Source organism: Cyprinodon variegatus, unplaced genomic scaffold, assembly GCF_000732505.1.
Source record: "Cyprinodon variegatus isolate N-32 unplaced genomic scaffold, C_variegatus-1.0 Scaffold129, whole genome shotgun sequence".
NCBI classification, from domain to species: domain Eukaryota; kingdom Metazoa; phylum Chordata; class Actinopteri; order Cyprinodontiformes; family Cyprinodontidae; genus Cyprinodon; species Cyprinodon variegatus.
This window is the reverse complement of record NW_015150582.1, coordinates 328,765-345,432: the sequence shown is the minus strand read 5'-3', so window position 1 is coordinate 345,432 and position 16,668 is coordinate 328,765. Positions and strand designations below refer to the sequence as shown.

General features: G+C 39.0%; 1 protein-coding gene across 1 annotated transcript; it reads right to left on the bottom strand.

The window, feature by feature from the left end:
- Nucleotides 1-1,923: 1,923 nt before the first annotated feature.
- tmcc2 (transmembrane and coiled-coil domain family 2) lies at nt 1,924-13,958 on the bottom strand. The gene is made up of 5 exons (XM_015376038.1): nt 13,650-13,958; nt 7,347-7,742; nt 4,613-5,238; nt 4,051-4,186; nt 1,924-2,917 (listed from the first exon to the last, which is right to left on the bottom strand). The coding sequence occupies exons 1-5, from the start codon at nt 13,650-13,652 to the stop codon at nt 2,618-2,620; spliced, it is 1,461 nt and encodes a 486-aa protein (XP_015231524.1). The 5' UTR covers nt 13,653-13,958; the 3' UTR covers nt 1,924-2,617.
- Between the last annotated feature and the right edge of the window lie 2,710 nt (nt 13,959-16,668).

The following is a 16,668-nucleotide window of genomic DNA, read 5'->3' as shown; positions in this document are numbered from 1 at the left end:
ATAGGTGCTGCTCCATACTCTAAGATTAAAAATGTGTATGAATAACTGGAGAAACCTAAGGGCCTTGTGTCTCTCAAATGTTAAAATATATTGAGTAAACGTTAAAATTGGTTATTTTACCAAAAAAAGAAGCTTCTGTCTACAAAAAAAAACAAAAAAAAAACACTATTTTGACAGAACTAAACCACAAAACCTCCATGAGGATCTACTTTATGGTTTCCGCTACAGGACACATGAGCTCAAACATAGTGTACCAGAAGTCCAGCATGGGGGACAGGGATGGGCCTGTTTTGCAGCTTCAGACCCAGAGCACCTTACAGTCTTTTAATCAGCAGTGGACCTCTGTGTATCAAATAATCCTAGAATCAAAGGTGAGACCTTCTATGTGATGGCTCCAAAACAGGGTCACCAGCAGGACTATTATCTCAAAGACGGCAGTAAATCTGCAAGAGAACAGCCGAAAATAGAGAATTCAGTTGGTGTAATGTTCAATTTGAAGTCTGTACTTTCACCTGATTAAAATGTCTTGGCAATAACCTTAAGAGGGCGTCACAGCTGTATGATTATTAACAACCGATATCTAGTTCCATATAGTTTTAAATACTGCAGCAATATTAATATAAATATCTGCCCAGATTTTCCTATTGGTACATCCCTAGATCTTATTGCTACTGTCTAAGTTAATAATTTGATCAGCATTTCCCAAGCATTAGAAGAACTGATCATCAATAAGCAAGAAGACATTCTGATTAGACTGTTATTGCTGTTCATGGTGCAGCAGCTGCTGACAGAGTTCAATCAACATAATAAAGCAAGATTTTTCTTTCTCACTATTTTAGATGTTCAGCCTCCAAACATCACTTTTTGTATGAGGGGGATTCTCCAACTACACTCAGATTTGGTCATATTTTTCATAAAATCTAACATTTTTTTAGAAATATTTTTATTTGCTCTACTTTATAACATGTACAAACAATTACAGATAGTGGTTGTTATTTAAACATATGTATAAATATTGTATAAATATCTTTTTTTTTTTTACCTTATAGTGTCTAGCATGAGTAAAAAATGACAAATGTGTTTTTGTATTTTGATTGCTAAACGGCTTCTTCCCCACCGCCATCAGACAGCTGAACTGTTGTGAAAACTCTTAATCATGTCACTGACTCTGCATCAACACTGATAACGCCAAACCAAAATACTGCATAATTGCACCATATATATTAATGCTCTGAACTTCCTTATCAATGCGTTTTGTTGCAGCATGACTTTTTTCACCCTCACTGTTTATTTTTGATCACTGCTGCACTTTAAGGAATGGAAATGTCATGAAAGCTGTACAAAAAAAAAAAAAAAAAAATCCCTTTTTTATATACTGTTTGTATACAAAATGACAATAAAAGTTGTCTCAGTATTTCTAATGTTTGCCTGGGACACAAATCCTTTAATAGGAGAATCACCCATGAAGGATCCCCTGCTGTTGGAGTGGATGAGTGGCCCAAATATTGTCGTATCATACATGGTAGTTTCCTGTTGCCACACATAAACCATTCATCCATATTATGGAGACTCTCTGGCAGTCTATTGGCAGGAGGTGGGATACATCCTGGACAGGTAATCAGTCTGTTGCAGAGACAAACAACCATGCACACACACAGTCACACCCAAGGACAATTTAGAGAAACCAATTAACCCAACAGTCATGTTTTTGGACTCTGAGAGGAAGCTGGAGAGTACCCAGGCATGCACAGGGGGAACATGCAGAAAGACCCATGGCCGGGAATCAAACCTGGAACCTTCTGCTGCAAAGCAAAAGAGCTACCCACTGTGGAACCATTCATCCCAATAAACCTAATCCTTTTTCTGGTACATAACTTTTCTGGTTTTACTACAAAAACATTTCATGCATGGCTTCATATAGGAAATTATTTATTTGTCACATTGTTTTAATAAAACAGCAACAATTGTTTTTGCAAACTGGATACAAACTTTGACATGCCAGGTAATTTGACACGGTGGATAGCTGTAGGTCTACAATGTTAGTAATTGTGAACAGAATCAATTATTTCATTCAGTGTTGTAAGTTTTAACATATTATTATGATTCGGCTATCCCACCCTCCAAATCAAAAAAACATCTAAAAGCACAGCTTTAACACCTGAACAGGGTGTGATAAAAACCAAAAGAACGACTGAGTGAAGAAACAACATAACTGCACTTTAGTTCCTGAAGGAAATGGCAGAAAACACATTTATTGGTCATTAATGGGGTGCTAACTCATGCCAGCTGGATGCATCTGAGAACATGCATGAAAGCACGTAACATTCATGGAGAAAAACAACGTCTCTAATATGCTGCAGCTTCAACATGAAGATTTACAGTCAAGTTGATCCTTTGTGTGTCTTAAATAGTGAAAAGAAAAACTGATTTCTTGCAGGAAACTTTTTTTTTTCTTTTTGGTGATAGCAATGGGTTTTATGGTTTATCATCCACTCCTAAAGAGTTGGATGAAATGAACTGTGGTAACTTCCCAACTTTAAAGATAAGTCCATCTGCCTCTTTTTGATCAAGCTTTTTTTGTGTCTCCTTGTTCTATCACTTCTTAAAGTCTTAAGTTTTAGCTAGGCAACAGCCATGGTTCCACATAGTCCCACTGCTTCCACAGGACAAACAGCAGCAAGGTCAGCAGCACGGTGGCGGCCACGCGCGCCCTGGTCTTCATCAGTGGGGTGATGAAGTTGGCCAGAGTGGAAACAAAGACCAGGAGCACGGCCATGAGCGCCAGGATGACGTTGATGAGCTTCCCCAGGAGAGCTCTAGCGTTGGCGTTCTCCACCCCCTCCCGCTGAACCACCTGCTGCTGCTGCTGCTGCAGCTCCAGCTTGGTGATGCGGGTCAAGCACGACTCCACGGCTTCCTGCACCAACACAGGCCAAGAATACAGACACAACATGCTGGGGTTTATGGTTTAACAGTGAATCATCATTTGTCTGTCAGAAATGGATGATTAAAACAACTTTCATTTTCAATTAATATTTTTCTTTGTAATTCATCCTTTTTTTTTTATTCTTCTTGCTCTGATGTGCATTAATCTCATGCAATTAGATTCATTTTAATAAAGATGAAAAAGATTCATATATTCTTTAGCGTTGGTGTCCAATGTCAGGGTCATCCTAGTTTTAGATGCTGCAGAACACCGGTTCGGTTGGACTGACTTTAAACACCACTAATCATTAGCATGAAATATGTGAATCTGATGCAGGACGTCCTCCTCCTACAGCAGACCAGCCTCTAAACATAATGCATCCTGAACATATTTGCTGACAATAAAAACCTGGTTGATTAATCATTCAGATCTAAGAAGTACTCCAGTAAGATTGTAAGTAAAGCACATTAAACACTTAATGATTTATAAGGTATTATTTAAAGTGGATACCTTGAATAAACATCTAAGAAAGCAAATACATAGAACAGTAAGTCTGTAAATAGATGTGTTTAATCATGCTAGAAAATATACAAGAATGTAAGTTAGAAATAAGTGAATAGATTAAATAGACGGATGTAAAAACATGCAAGTCATTTTAAGCAATTGTAAAAGTGAGACAACAAGGGAAAATCTTTTAATTAAGAAAGCCTGTGTGTAAAGAAATAATTAAATAAAAACATATTTGTAAGAAAAAATCAGAAATTATCAAAAATGTCAACAAGGACTTAATTAGATAGGTGAATACATAATGAAACAACTAAATAACAGAAGTGTAATCTAAGTAAGAAAGCAAAATAACAATTAGGTTTATTAGTAAGAAAAAAAAAAACTTACGAAGAAAAATTTACGATTGTATTTCAATACTGAAGTCAACTTTGTTATTAAAGAAGTACCTTTATTATTCAATAATTAGGTACATAAATTAATATAGGTAAGTAAATAAATGCACACATAAATACAAAATATCTAATCAAATACGTAATAGAGAAGGTATCTGAGTGCTGAAAAATGTATTTATGTAACTATGTTATTCAATAGGCCGGTTACTAATAAATGCTGCTTACCTGAATGTCTCTGGCTCTCTCATAGGACTGGTAGGCCACCTTCTCCTCCATACTGGCCAGCTCCTGTTTAAGGTTGGTCATTTCATTCTGGTGCAGCTCTGTTAGATCATTCAGCTGCTCTTCAAGTCTTTCATACCTGAACATACAACACAACACACCAAAGGGCCGCTTTAAGAATTATTACATTAAATATATTACCTATTTTCATTAAGATGTTTCATAAGTGTTCTCAGATCTCGGTGCTCCCAGGTTTTCTGTGTGTATCTGTAAATGGTATCCAAATAATATCTTTTTTTTTGTCACTGAATGACCTTCTGACATTTCGCTTTATTACACTGAACACTGATGTTGATCCCCAAATCCCCACAGCAATAACTCGCTGAACAACAAAAGTAGTGTTAATCCCCTAACCAGGGTGCTGCTCCCTCTGCACGTAAACATTTACTGAGGTTAAGAACAGAGTTTTGATTAGATTTGTTCCTGACTCTGTGATCTTATTTCTGAAAGCTTTGTGAGGACCTTCCTGCAGAGCAAAGATGGAGGTGGGTGTGTTTACTTCTACCTATATCTCTCCTCCTGCAGGCACTGCGACATGTAGGAGTAGTCACTCTGCAGCTGGCCCTTCATGTCCTCGATGGCGTCCTCCATGTGCGTCTGGCTGGCCTTGATGTCCTGCAGCCCCTCCAGTAGGGAGTCCCATGAGCTGTGCATGTGATGGTGGTGGTGGTGGTGCCCGTCCAGTCGGGGACTCCCCATCGTTGGCCCTAACACCCCTCCTCCTCCTCCTCCTGCTCCGGCCCCACCAGAGTTACTGCCTGCTCCAGAGCCAGATGTTGCGCTGGAGCACTCGTCATCACTGCCGTACTTTGGACTGGACACCAAAGTCGCGCTCCCGCTCAGGGCTCGGGGTGTGGGGGCGTCCTCAGAGTTGCCCCCAACTCCGTCCTCAAGCGAGTCCTTCAGGTGAGCGATATTATCTGCACTGCCAAACTTGTTTCTGATCAGGCTGGCGAACTCTCTGGGCTTGGAGACCACGGCCGTGTGAGTGAGGGCCGAGACGCCGCCTTTGACCCCCTCGACCACCCCACCACCAAACCCGCTTATCCCAGCACGAACATTGGCCCTCACGTCCTTTAACCCCTGCTGCATGTCCCGGAGGACATCCTTGGGCTGCCGGGCTGGTCCATTCTGCACGGAGGGAAGAGAGAGAAGTTAGCAGCAAAGTGGAGGATCTCTAAAGCAGGCATCCACAACCTCGTTCCTCGAGGCCCGCTGTCCTGCATGTTTTAGAGGCTTCCCTGCTCCAGCACAGCTGATTTTAACTGAAAGCTGATTAACAGGCTTTTGGTCTACTGCAATCATTAAAATCAGCTGATAAAATCAACCTCTAAAACCTGCAGGACAGCGGGCCTCGAGGAACAAGGTTAGGGATGCCTGCTCTAAAGAACAGAGGTCATTAAGTTTAAGAAAGACAGAGGAGGAGAGAAGCCCCTGAATAGAGTTAGGCAAGATAAAAGACCATGCAGCGATATAAGGGAGTATGGAGAATAGTCAGTTATTAAAAAAACAGGACGACTTCAACAATAGGTTTTATACTGATTTCATATTAATCCTATCTTATATTTCTCTGCAGAAAGGGAAGAGACTGGATCACAGCTAAACAAAAATAGCTTTTTACTACAAAATGGGTTTTTTTAGCAGAGGAAAAACTGAAACCTAACCACTAAAAGCTAGTTTAGCCCGCTGCAGATCAAATACCTTCTTGCAGCCCTCTACCAGTCTCCCTAGAACCAGTATCAGGACAGCTTGTCCCACTCCTCACTTTGAGCTGGAAGATGTTCATGCATTTACATCCGATCAAATCTGAACTTTGACTAGGCCAAGGCTTCTCCTCTTCTAAACTCTCCACCTCTTTTTGATTTTTTCAGGCCTGTATTTTCATATCAATAGTAGCGAAAGCCTACTGTGGGTAACATTCTGGGACAATGATGATTTCGAGAACCTCTGCTCTCAGAGTAAACTTTCTCAGACAGTAAGATCTTCACACGTTATCAGTTTAATTTTATCTCCTTCTCCGTGGACTCATTTTCATTAAGAGCTCTTTAAACCCTTTGCAAACTCAAGAGCTTTCTAATTTTCAAAAGAACTCTTATGAATGTGTTCAATAACATCCTCACTCAGTCAGGAGGGCACCAAACTAAAGTTTTCAACAGGAGAAACATTCACTGATGTTCTCATTGTTCATACGATTTTATTCAATGTAGGAGGGAAGAAATGGGGGGTGTCTTAAATTATTCCTCCCAGAGAGCATTTTTGCTACATTTAAACAGAATTTTTAATGTTTTACAGTAATAAGCAGTAGCGCCGCTAAATGTAGCGAAGCTATTAGTTTAACTACATGTTCCAGTAGCTTGACTGTAGCGTCGCTGCTTTATTTATCAAGTAACTTTCCTGTAGTGACGTTATTGCTTTGATCAAGAATGTAGAAATTAAATTATACAGTGAGACATAAATATATGTATCACTTAATTAGCTTCTTTATTTTTTCACCTTCTTTTGTAAACAGTTTCATTTGTTACTTGAATCCACTGTTTAAATGAGGTCTGAAGAAGTTTTCTCTAAGGGAGACCCTAAAGAAATAAGATGGCTTTTGTAGGGTTTTGTTTTCCCTAGAGATGTCCATTGAATGCAAACTCATAGCCATGTCTCCATGTGTAGAACACTACACAGTACCTTTAATTTGGTTCTAGTAACAGCAAATTGTTTACTAGTTTGTCTACTAGTAATTACTTCAGTTTTTATTTTAATATGCTGATCATAAAGCAATGTTTACACTATGATATGTCATTGGCTGATCTTTAATAAATGTTTTAACTAGTGTGTCAGACTCATTTTGAATTGACGTTAGCTTGGTACAACGTTAAGTAGCTTCTGATGTAGGTAAGCTACTGTTAACACATTAGTGTAACTTAGCTTGCTATAAGTTAGTAACCTAGTAACACTAGTGTAACTAGGTTACACTAACTTAGCTTGGTAGCTGTTGTGTAGTAAAGCTTAATTTATTGTTGAGTAACTGATAGCTTAGCTCACTACACTGGACAAGTAGCTTGCCCAACACTGATGTTTTATTTATATAAGGTGAATCTTCAAATATTGTTAAAATGGAAATACCTCCACATGTTTGATATGATAGAAAAAGCACACTAGCTTCAGCAGGGTGTGGTCTTATTTCTCTCAGTGCACAGAGATTTAGGATTCAGAGCAAACAGCATCACAGGTTGATCAGCCGTACTCACCTGCTCTATCTCCTTTAGCTTCTTATGATAATGCTCTAGCTTCTTGTGCAGATGTGCGATGGTCTGTGCCGACTTCTGGTTCTTCTTCTCAAACACCTGCTTGATCCTGGAGGCCTGCTGTTTGTCTGCGTTGTGGGCCAGCTTCAGATACTCAGCCACGTTATCGTCCCTCGCCTCCTGCTCCACGCGGATCTGCTCGGTGACTTTCAGGATCTTCTGCTGCAGGTGCTCTAAAGCCACACGGGTCCGCTGGGGCTCGCCGGCACTCGAACCCTCCGCCCCCCCTACTGCCCCGGCCGCAACCACTCCTGATCCGTCCGTGCTGATGTTGCTGTCAGAGCCTCCATGGCTGGTGTTGGAGGGCAGGCCTAAGGTTGCCACCTCACTCTTGTCCAGCTGAGGGGAAAGAAGCAGAGAGTGAGGAAGTGATTAGAGGGATGGAGGTGGTGGTAACTGAAATCTATTGGACAACAGTTCATTTGATCATGATGACACCCCAAACACCTGACCCATCTGCATTACTAAATTGTATAAAAATGCAAAAAACATTGAGTTTGTGTCTGGAAATTAATTAAAAACTGAGATGAGCTTCTTTAGAAGCAATACTTTTGGAGAGACCACAGATGATTTAAGGTCTTCAGATCGCATCAGGCCTATGGATTAGTATCATTTGCTTTATCTTCACTTTGTTGTACAAATTGCATTTATCAGCTGAAACTGGCTCATCTAAACAGCCGGCAAGCTTCCTGAGAATTAAAATAAATGATGATTAGAAAACATAAAGTGGGACTGTTTCAAATTGGATTAAGCAACGACAATTAGCTAGAATGATGGCGGTCAGAGTGAGGTCTGGTCAAACTAAAAAAACATAAAAGGAGAAGAGAAAAATTTTTTCAAGAAGTCAGTAAGTATTTTGTTTTGGAGAAATATGCTCAAATATCATCAAAAGGATGTTTGAAGATGAACTTCTAAGGATTTCTTTGGTATCCTAGAAAGAAATGATTGATGTTTGAGCAAAAGATCAGCGCATGAGGGAAAGAATGTGTAAAATATATCAATATCTTTTACTGCAGTTGCATAATCTCAACCTAAAAATGTTCAGTTTAAATTATTTACAGAGGTAAAGTACCACAGAAAGAGGAAGTGCTATATTAATTTGCTCTCCAAGGAATCCCTTAGACTAATGGAACCAAATCATGTTTTTCAGATGCTTTACTTCTCTAGTTTTATCTCTGCTGTTTCATGAGGGTAAAATGATGCCTTTACAGAACTCTTTTAACTCTTCAAAATGGAAACACAAAAACACAGCATGTGGTTGATCAGTATGTTTAAAGAAAATCTTGATTATTTCATGTTTTACTTCACTTCCTGTGAATCAAGTCGCCACTATTTAAGCTGCCCTCTTTTGTCAACATCTCAGATGAACTCCATGCCTACGGCTTCCAAAACAGTTATAGACCGTGAGCATTACACCCATTTGCAATCAGTCTTAGAAATTACATATGAGTTTACTGAAGATGTAGCAGGGATTTTGCTTCTTTTTCAAACAAATATATTTCAAACAAATATGAGTAAACTATAGAGTTAATCTGTTCAATACAAGAAGAATCAGATTCAATTTTTAAAGCGAAAAAAAAAAAAAGCCAGTCAGAATATACCTAGACTGAAAAAAACAACTCATAAGATCTACTTAAAAAATATATTGTAAGTATTTGCACGCAAATTATTTAATTAAAATTTAATGCTGTGATATCAAGTAACTCACTTGCCAGGATCAAATGAATTTTACTTTCTATAAGACACAACAGTTGTGAAGACATTAAGTAATATTTACTTAATCACATCCAAGTTGTTAGATTTATTTAAACAAGTTAAGTAAAGCATACTTGTTTTTCATAAGCACAAAATTTAAGGCAAAACAGAGACACACAATCATTCACTCACACGTAAAGAGAATTTAAAGAAGCCATGACCTAACAGTCATGTTTTTAGACTGTGGGAGGAAGCCGGAGTGAACCCAAAAAGAAAACAATAGAAGGTTGGAAGTTGCCTAGTCAAAGTCTGGACCTAAATCGTGATTATAGAGCCTGTTGACGAATCACTACCCTTTATACAAGGCTGAATTGAAACAATTGTAAGGGAGGTAGGTGCTTTCTTGCAGAACTGTAGCTATATTTGTCAAATCAGGAGCGTTTTAAAGAACCGAAAGGCTGTTCCGCAGAAACTGAGACAAAATATCTGCTCTTCTCAAGAAAAATGTATGAACCATGCAGGACATCAGAGGTGAGCAAATTGTGATGCAGTCATAGTGAAATTGCAGATCTTGTAGAAGTTTCCCGGACTTCAGCTTCCTGACAGCTACCAACCTAAAGCAGTAAATAACGGAAGTCTCAGAAAAAAAGAAAAAAAACAGAAACTACTGAAACTGATAAAGAAAGCCAGGCCATTAGTGACCTTCTCACTGCAAGGCAACAGTGCTACAAACCGCCCCCCTCCAGTAGAATTTTTTTTTTCATAAATTCACCCGAAAATCTCTATTCCTGAAACCTTAAATGCTTAAGTGAATTATTTTTGACATAAAAAAATCTTACAGTACTGAGCCAAAATGGCTGCCAACATCTCTTTAGACTGACACCTCTTTTATCAAATTCTGTCCATCTATGGTCTCCTTAGACCCAACCGTAACAGAGGTAACAATAAATAATACTGATGGAGAAACACTTGACATAACCACAGGAAACGCTCTGCTGAATACATATTGTTTTGGTTGCTGTTCTCACATTTAAACTTTTAAGTAAGAATCTATAGCATTATTTCATTAATCAATATATTTAGCCATCCATGTACATTTCCATGAATGCTAAGTGAAAAATATTAATATAGGGTTAATACGTTCTAAGTACAAACTAAGTTACTTTATGTTTGACTGCTCTTTTTGAATATTCAAAATGTTACCTTTCTAGAGAGACCAGGATTTATGAGCTGTAAATGGGTTCAAGAACAGGTTCTGATTTAATTTTGGTGTTCAGTTTACAGGTGCTTTTAGACATTTAAAGGGAGATTTTATATAAGAATAAAAATGTGAAGGGCTTGTCATCAGTAGTTATGTATGGAAAGCCCCAAAATGAGTTATTTTTAACCAAGATGACCTGAGAATCACTGACAGCCAAAAGCTTTTTTGCATGAAATATGAGCAGAGTTCTTCTAAATTAAATCTGACAGATCCAATATATTACATTTTATTATAATTTGCTTGAAAAGAGATTTAGATTTTAAGGGAGCCTCTCTACTGAGATATGTATTTCTTTCTTTGTTATACCTAAAACCGAGTATAAAAATGTGTCATATTTACTTTAATTTTAGTAATTATATAATGGCAAATTTATCTTCTGGAAAAAAAGAATAATAAACATTTTTTTTTTCTAATGATAAATTAGAAATATTTGAATAAATAAAAATGACATCTCACTGTATAATCAACAGATAATCTTAAGGTATCAACAGGGCAAAAGCATTATTTTAGGTTAAGGTGACTATTCTCATCAGAAAAGACTAATTTTTAGGCCAGGGTAAAATCCCTGAGTACCTAAAATTAGTTTATTTCTGACCTCTGCTGCAAGGAGCTATAATTGATTTGGTGGAGAGTTCAGAGAGTACAGAGAGTGGCTATTATTCATTAATTAGATGAAACATTCCTCCCAGCATACACCCTGAACCTCCGCTAGCAGATTAAGTTATTCCAAATGTCTGTTAGTAAAATAAACCACAGCCAGGGATGGTAGAATAAAAATATGCATTTAAAAGTTTCAGATATATGGAAGGTTGTACTGTGCTGCTACATCAAAGATTTCTTTATTACTGTAGTTTTTTTTATTATTATTTTGTCCAATGTAAACTTTTTGGATCATTAAACCAAGTGTCATAAGATAACCAAAAAAGAGTTGCGTTAAAGTGATGGTTTACACTCAGGCTTCATTATTGCCGATCCTACAATCAAGAAACCACTTTAATTAAACCTATCTGACAACATGAAGCAGGCTTAAAGAACTTAAAAAGCAACGGCTCATGTAAAATCATATCACTTAACGAAACACAAGAGCTTAGAAAAACTTTGCTAATTACTATTAGGTAGCAAAGCTGCACAGTGGTGCTGGCCTGCTGCCTTGCAGCAAAAAGGTTCTGGGTTGGATTCTGAGCCAGTGGTCTTTCTGCGTGGAGTTTGCATGTTCTCCCTGTGCATGCGTGGGTTCTCTCTGGGTACTCCCACTTCTCCCGCTGTCCAAAAAAATGACTGTTAGGTTAACTGGCTTCTCTAAAGTCTCCTTGAGAGTGAGGTGTGTGTGTGCGCGGTTGTTTGTCCTGTTTGTCTCTATGTTTCCCTGCAATAGACTGACGACCTGTCCAGGGTGTACCCCGACTCCATTGACAGCTGGAGATATGCACCAGCACCCCTCGCAACCCCAGCTGGAATAAGCATGACGGAAAATGTATGCATGGGTAGTTTCCGGAAGCCACAGTGGGAACCTTTTTCTGCAGATTGAGAAAACATGATTTACCATCCCAGTGGAGGCCAGCCTACCCGAAATAACTCTAGAAAGCTACAACAACTCATTCAAGAGGCCATGAAAGCACTCAGAGCAACATCTAAAGATGGAGACCTGATTTAGTTAAGGCACAGCTGTCAGGTCTCCGGTTTTGGTCTGTAAAATACTGTATTTTATCCCTCTTTTCCAACGTCCTCATGTATTAACAGTCTCCAGAAAATTTCCTGTACTATTGTTTAATATAATTATATATATAAAAAAAACAGGATCTGCCTTTCCAAACAGAACTGCCTCTAGCAAGGCAAGTCAAACTTTAATCACCTTGTTTTAGTTTGTAACATGATAGCAAGTGTTTATTTTACATTTTTTTGTGCATAAGTCTTAAAATCCAATGGGTACTGGGGCTTGGCTGGGATAGTCGGGCGGCTCGCAGTGGATGTTGTAAAATTTTCCATATTTTTAAATATGAAACCTGATGATCAAAGTTGGAGATATATAAGTTATTGTTTAACAAACAAACATAAAAATCCTCCACAAAATTCCAGATCAGGATTGTGAAAAAAAACAAAAATGAATTTTTATTTTGGAAAATATTCAGTTGAGCAGTTCAGATACATCTGATCTAAAACTAACACAGCATTAATGGGGGGGGGACATTATACAAGTCCTCTAACATGGCGTAGGTAGGGTGATGGTCTGTGGTTCTTTGCTTCTCCACAACTTGGACAACTTGTCATAATTGATGGAAGGAAATATTCTGCTCCCCAGCAGGAATTGCTAAGAAAAGCTGACTTACTATGCTGACGTCCACATTGGGGTGGATATAGCATGTTTTTTTCCCCCCCTAATAAATGAAGCCATCTTTTTAAAAAAGAAAAGTTTTTTTTTTGTATTTCCTCCTCTTATTTATTATATTTTTGTATTTGTTTTTTTAATTTTAATATTTCTTATTCAAATTTCCTCTTATTTATTCCTCTTACATTGTTCTGAAAGCGACAGAACGTTGTAAGGGGGGTAAAAACTTTTTCATAGCACTGTATAAAATCCAGATCATCATTTTCATATTTAAAAGGATGACCAGGACATAAACCAAACACATAATCAACCAATCATGCATCCATGTGGGTTTCCCATCTCAGACTAGTCTAAAGAGGTGATCTGTAGCCTGGCAGATGTGTGCGTGTGTTAGCTATTGTTAACAACTCTCATGTCACAACACTGTAATCAAATACTGTCAACATGAGCTCAAACAGACATGATACAAAAAAATCCTAACCTGCTGTTTGGATATTTGCACAGCTTTGGTTTATTTCAGTAGAGCCCTGCAAAGCATGCAGGTTTCTTTTCCTTGAATCTAGGTTGCAATCTCCCAGCACCATGGAGGAAAATAACAAATGACTGGACTCCCTGGTGATTAATCATGTCCTGATCTTTTCTGAGTAAGTGAGATGTTTCTGCAGCAGCCATGCGATTGCTCGTATAGTAGGAGGTGGTGATGATGGTGGAGGCGGGGGTGCTGTCCAGCTTTGGGTTTGGGTGTAAACAGACAGCATGGAGGAGGGGGGGGAGACCGCGACGTGTCTGGAACATCTAAAATACATCAAAAGTGATGGATGAGGGATCCTGGTGGTGGGCTGTTGATGATGAGGGCTGGGATGGAAGCATGGAAAACATGAGGGACGGGCATGCCTAAGCCTTGAAAACACGAGGGAGGGTGACACACAAGCGGCACAGCGATAAATTAAATCAGAAACGTTACCATACTGCTTTAATCCAATTTTTGCAGAGCCATTGCAAGGCTGTCTTCCAGGCCCATCCTCCTCCTTCTCTTCCTCCCCCCACCCCCCTCCTCAAATAGAGTATCTGCACCCTCTTCCCCAGCCGCTTGCAGGCGGACCAGCACCTTCTCTGGATCCTAAAGCTCCATTGTTGCAGCCATCGATTTCTGCTGCCTCCCTCTCCCTCTCTCGGTGCTCTGATCTATTTTCCTCCCTCTCTCTCTCTCTCTCTCTCTCTCTCTCTGCCTCTCCCTCAGAAGTTTGCCTCCGCCTCCCTCTGCTTTGCTCTCCACATGCAAACGCTGTAGCCGAGCTGCCCTGTAATGGATGAAGGAGCTTGGGGACAGATGGATGGAGAGGAATCTGGTCTGGGAGGGGAGGATGGGGGGAGGGGAGGGCTCAGCGCAGGCGTGCAGGTGCTCCTGTGCGGTGGAGGCAAGAGAGGGGTTGGGATGGAGCACAGAGAGAACTAGAGCCCCTTTAAACCATCATCAGAGACACATAAAACCTACTGTATGTGGTGCCAAAGTAGCCAGCAGTTCCGCAGTGACTCCCCCTCTTGTTCACTAAAGACTGAAGGTGTCACGACAGGAGCCTTTGGGAGGGATGCCCAACTTCATGTTGATGGTTGTGGTGTAGTTTGGGGTGTCAGCGTGCCTCTCTGTTGGCAGAAATAAGGTAAAGGTTGCTAAAAGCAAACAACAGCTTACACTTCACATTTTGTTTGGTGACAAACACATCTGTGTGCTTTACAGGGGTTTCATCTGAGAGAGCAACACAAAGTTGAGCATACAGTAATATGATTCAAAGAACATTTTGAATGTTTTTCTAACATTTGTTATGATTAAAAAAAAGAAGAACATTTGCTTTAATAATCACTAAATAAAACTCATTGCCTCCAATTGTCATGTCAAATCACCTAATCAATATTCAGAGGCAGTCTGTGTGTAATCTGATTTGTTTGAAGGCCTTAGAGTGTTACTCGATATAAAATCTAAAAAAAAAAATAGTAAGGATCAGCTTGAATCTTTCCAAATAGAACTGATTCCCTAAGGAGAGTATTTTATTAGGGAAGCAGCCAGGAGGGCCAAGATCACTCTTTTGGAGCAGAAATTGTGCAGAAATTCACAACTCGGGTGAAATCACCAACTAAACTATGCAATCAATAAATCTGGTAAGAAGAAAGTTGCTGAAAGAAAAGTCTTAAATGAAATGGAAAAAGAAATGCTCTTAGATGGGACAAAAATCTCACAAAATGCATGAAAACTAACCCTTCGTAACATCCTGAACACCCGCCTTTTCGACTTTGAAACATCATTCTGTTGGGAAATTTTCCCATGGAGGAGTTTAAAGCTAAAAATAAGCCCATTTAGTTTTGACCACAATCAGAGTAGAGGTAAGATCACATGGAGGACAATACTCTGATTCTGTCAGGGTTTGGTGAAGGTCTTTGGGAACCCAAATGCTGAGATGAGGAGGCAGAGATAAGTTTTGCTGAATTAATTGATAATCCCACAGGGAACTGGAGCAAAAACACAAAATACTGAAAACCAAAAATTCCAGGAAGCATGAGGGAAAACACACATGGGGAGCAACTAGAAGACGGAGCAACAAAACAAGAAATCAGCAATGAGCAACTGCAGAGGTGATGTATATATGGGGAACAGATCAAAGAATGGACTAATGAGCTGATATGAAGCAGGTGTAAATAGACCTAACTAGAAGGGAGCCAAGGGGAAAGGAAAAACAAGGGGGCAACAAAGAGTAACTCGAGAGATTCAAAATTGCATAAGTATAACACAAAAATGGAAAAGAAACCAATAAACAAGATAACACAGAATAACATAAATCAAAAGTGAAACAGAAAACTTAAAAAGGAACTCAAACAGAAGTCCACAAGGGGAGAACCATAACCGATTTGTTGACATCCCATTTGCTTATGTTTGGTTTTATTAAAAAGCTACATGTTGTATCACCTTGAACTCGGCAACCTCAGAGGTGCACAAGCAATTGCATTATTTCAGCAGGGTCGATCTAAACAAATACAATGAATTAAAAAGGCCTAGTCAAAGTCCAGACATAAATCCATAAAAAAAAAAAAAAACAAGACTTCAAAACTGCTCTTCTCAAATGTTCCCCGGCGATTACCACCCAGTAGTTGTAGTTTGGTAAAAACAAATGCACTTTGTTCACTAGGACTGTTTATATTGTGATTATGAGCTTCAAATAGACACATTAGCCATTTAGTATCATTTAGCCAGTGATATGAGAGGTCACAAGGTTAATTTATGGGCTGGAAGCCCTGAGCTTTGCCTCAAACAACAATCTGACTTTTAAGTTGAAGGAATGATGAGCTGCTCACTGCATCAGTCAGAGAGGATTGGTGGAAACATACAGAAACTGTTGCACTGTTTTTCCAATGGGAGGCTCCTATCTTTCTGCTCTGCTAAATCTAGGTGTGGATATTTTTAGACAGGTGGCATGGGACACATCAAAGATTTTGACATTTAGTTTTATCTTTTGTTGAAGGTCACTTTCTACCGCAATGAGTTTCCTAAGTTCATCCTAAAAACCTTTGAATTCAAAATTTCTACATGAACTCAACGCTGCATGACATTATAGTACTTTTGTTAAAAAAAATAAATAAATATATATATATATATATATATATATATATATATATATATATATATATATATATATATATATATATTGTAAATGTCAGTTCTTTGTTTTAAGCTGAATCAATGCTGTTACTCCTTCTGTACAGTAGGGGGTGCTGTAGCTCAGTTGGCAGTAAGCTGCATGTGAGTAAGAAAGTTTGTTACCTTCCTGTCAGTCAGTGCTCAGGGCTTAATATCCCACAGACGAGAGGATGAAAGAAGGCACCTTTTTTTTGTTTGAGATGAGGACTTGGTGCATGTTTGTCTGAATGCAGCTTGATGAGGCTCGTTAGCAGCAGACTTTTTGGACCTAGAGCTAAAAACTTTGCAGCCCTTG

What these genes read in the sequence shown, in the direction of transcription:
- tmcc2 (XM_015376038.1), bottom strand. An exon ending in AGCTAAAGGAGATAGAGCAG is followed by an intron (nt 5,239 to 7,346) that starts GTGAGTACGGCT and finishes CCCTCCGTGCAG; the next exon opens with AATGGACCAGCCCGGCAGCC. An exon ending in CTGCAGGAGGAGAGATATAG is followed by an intron (nt 4,187 to 4,612) that starts GTAGAAGTAAAC and finishes TTGTATGTTCAG; the next exon opens with GTATGAAAGACTTGAAGAGC.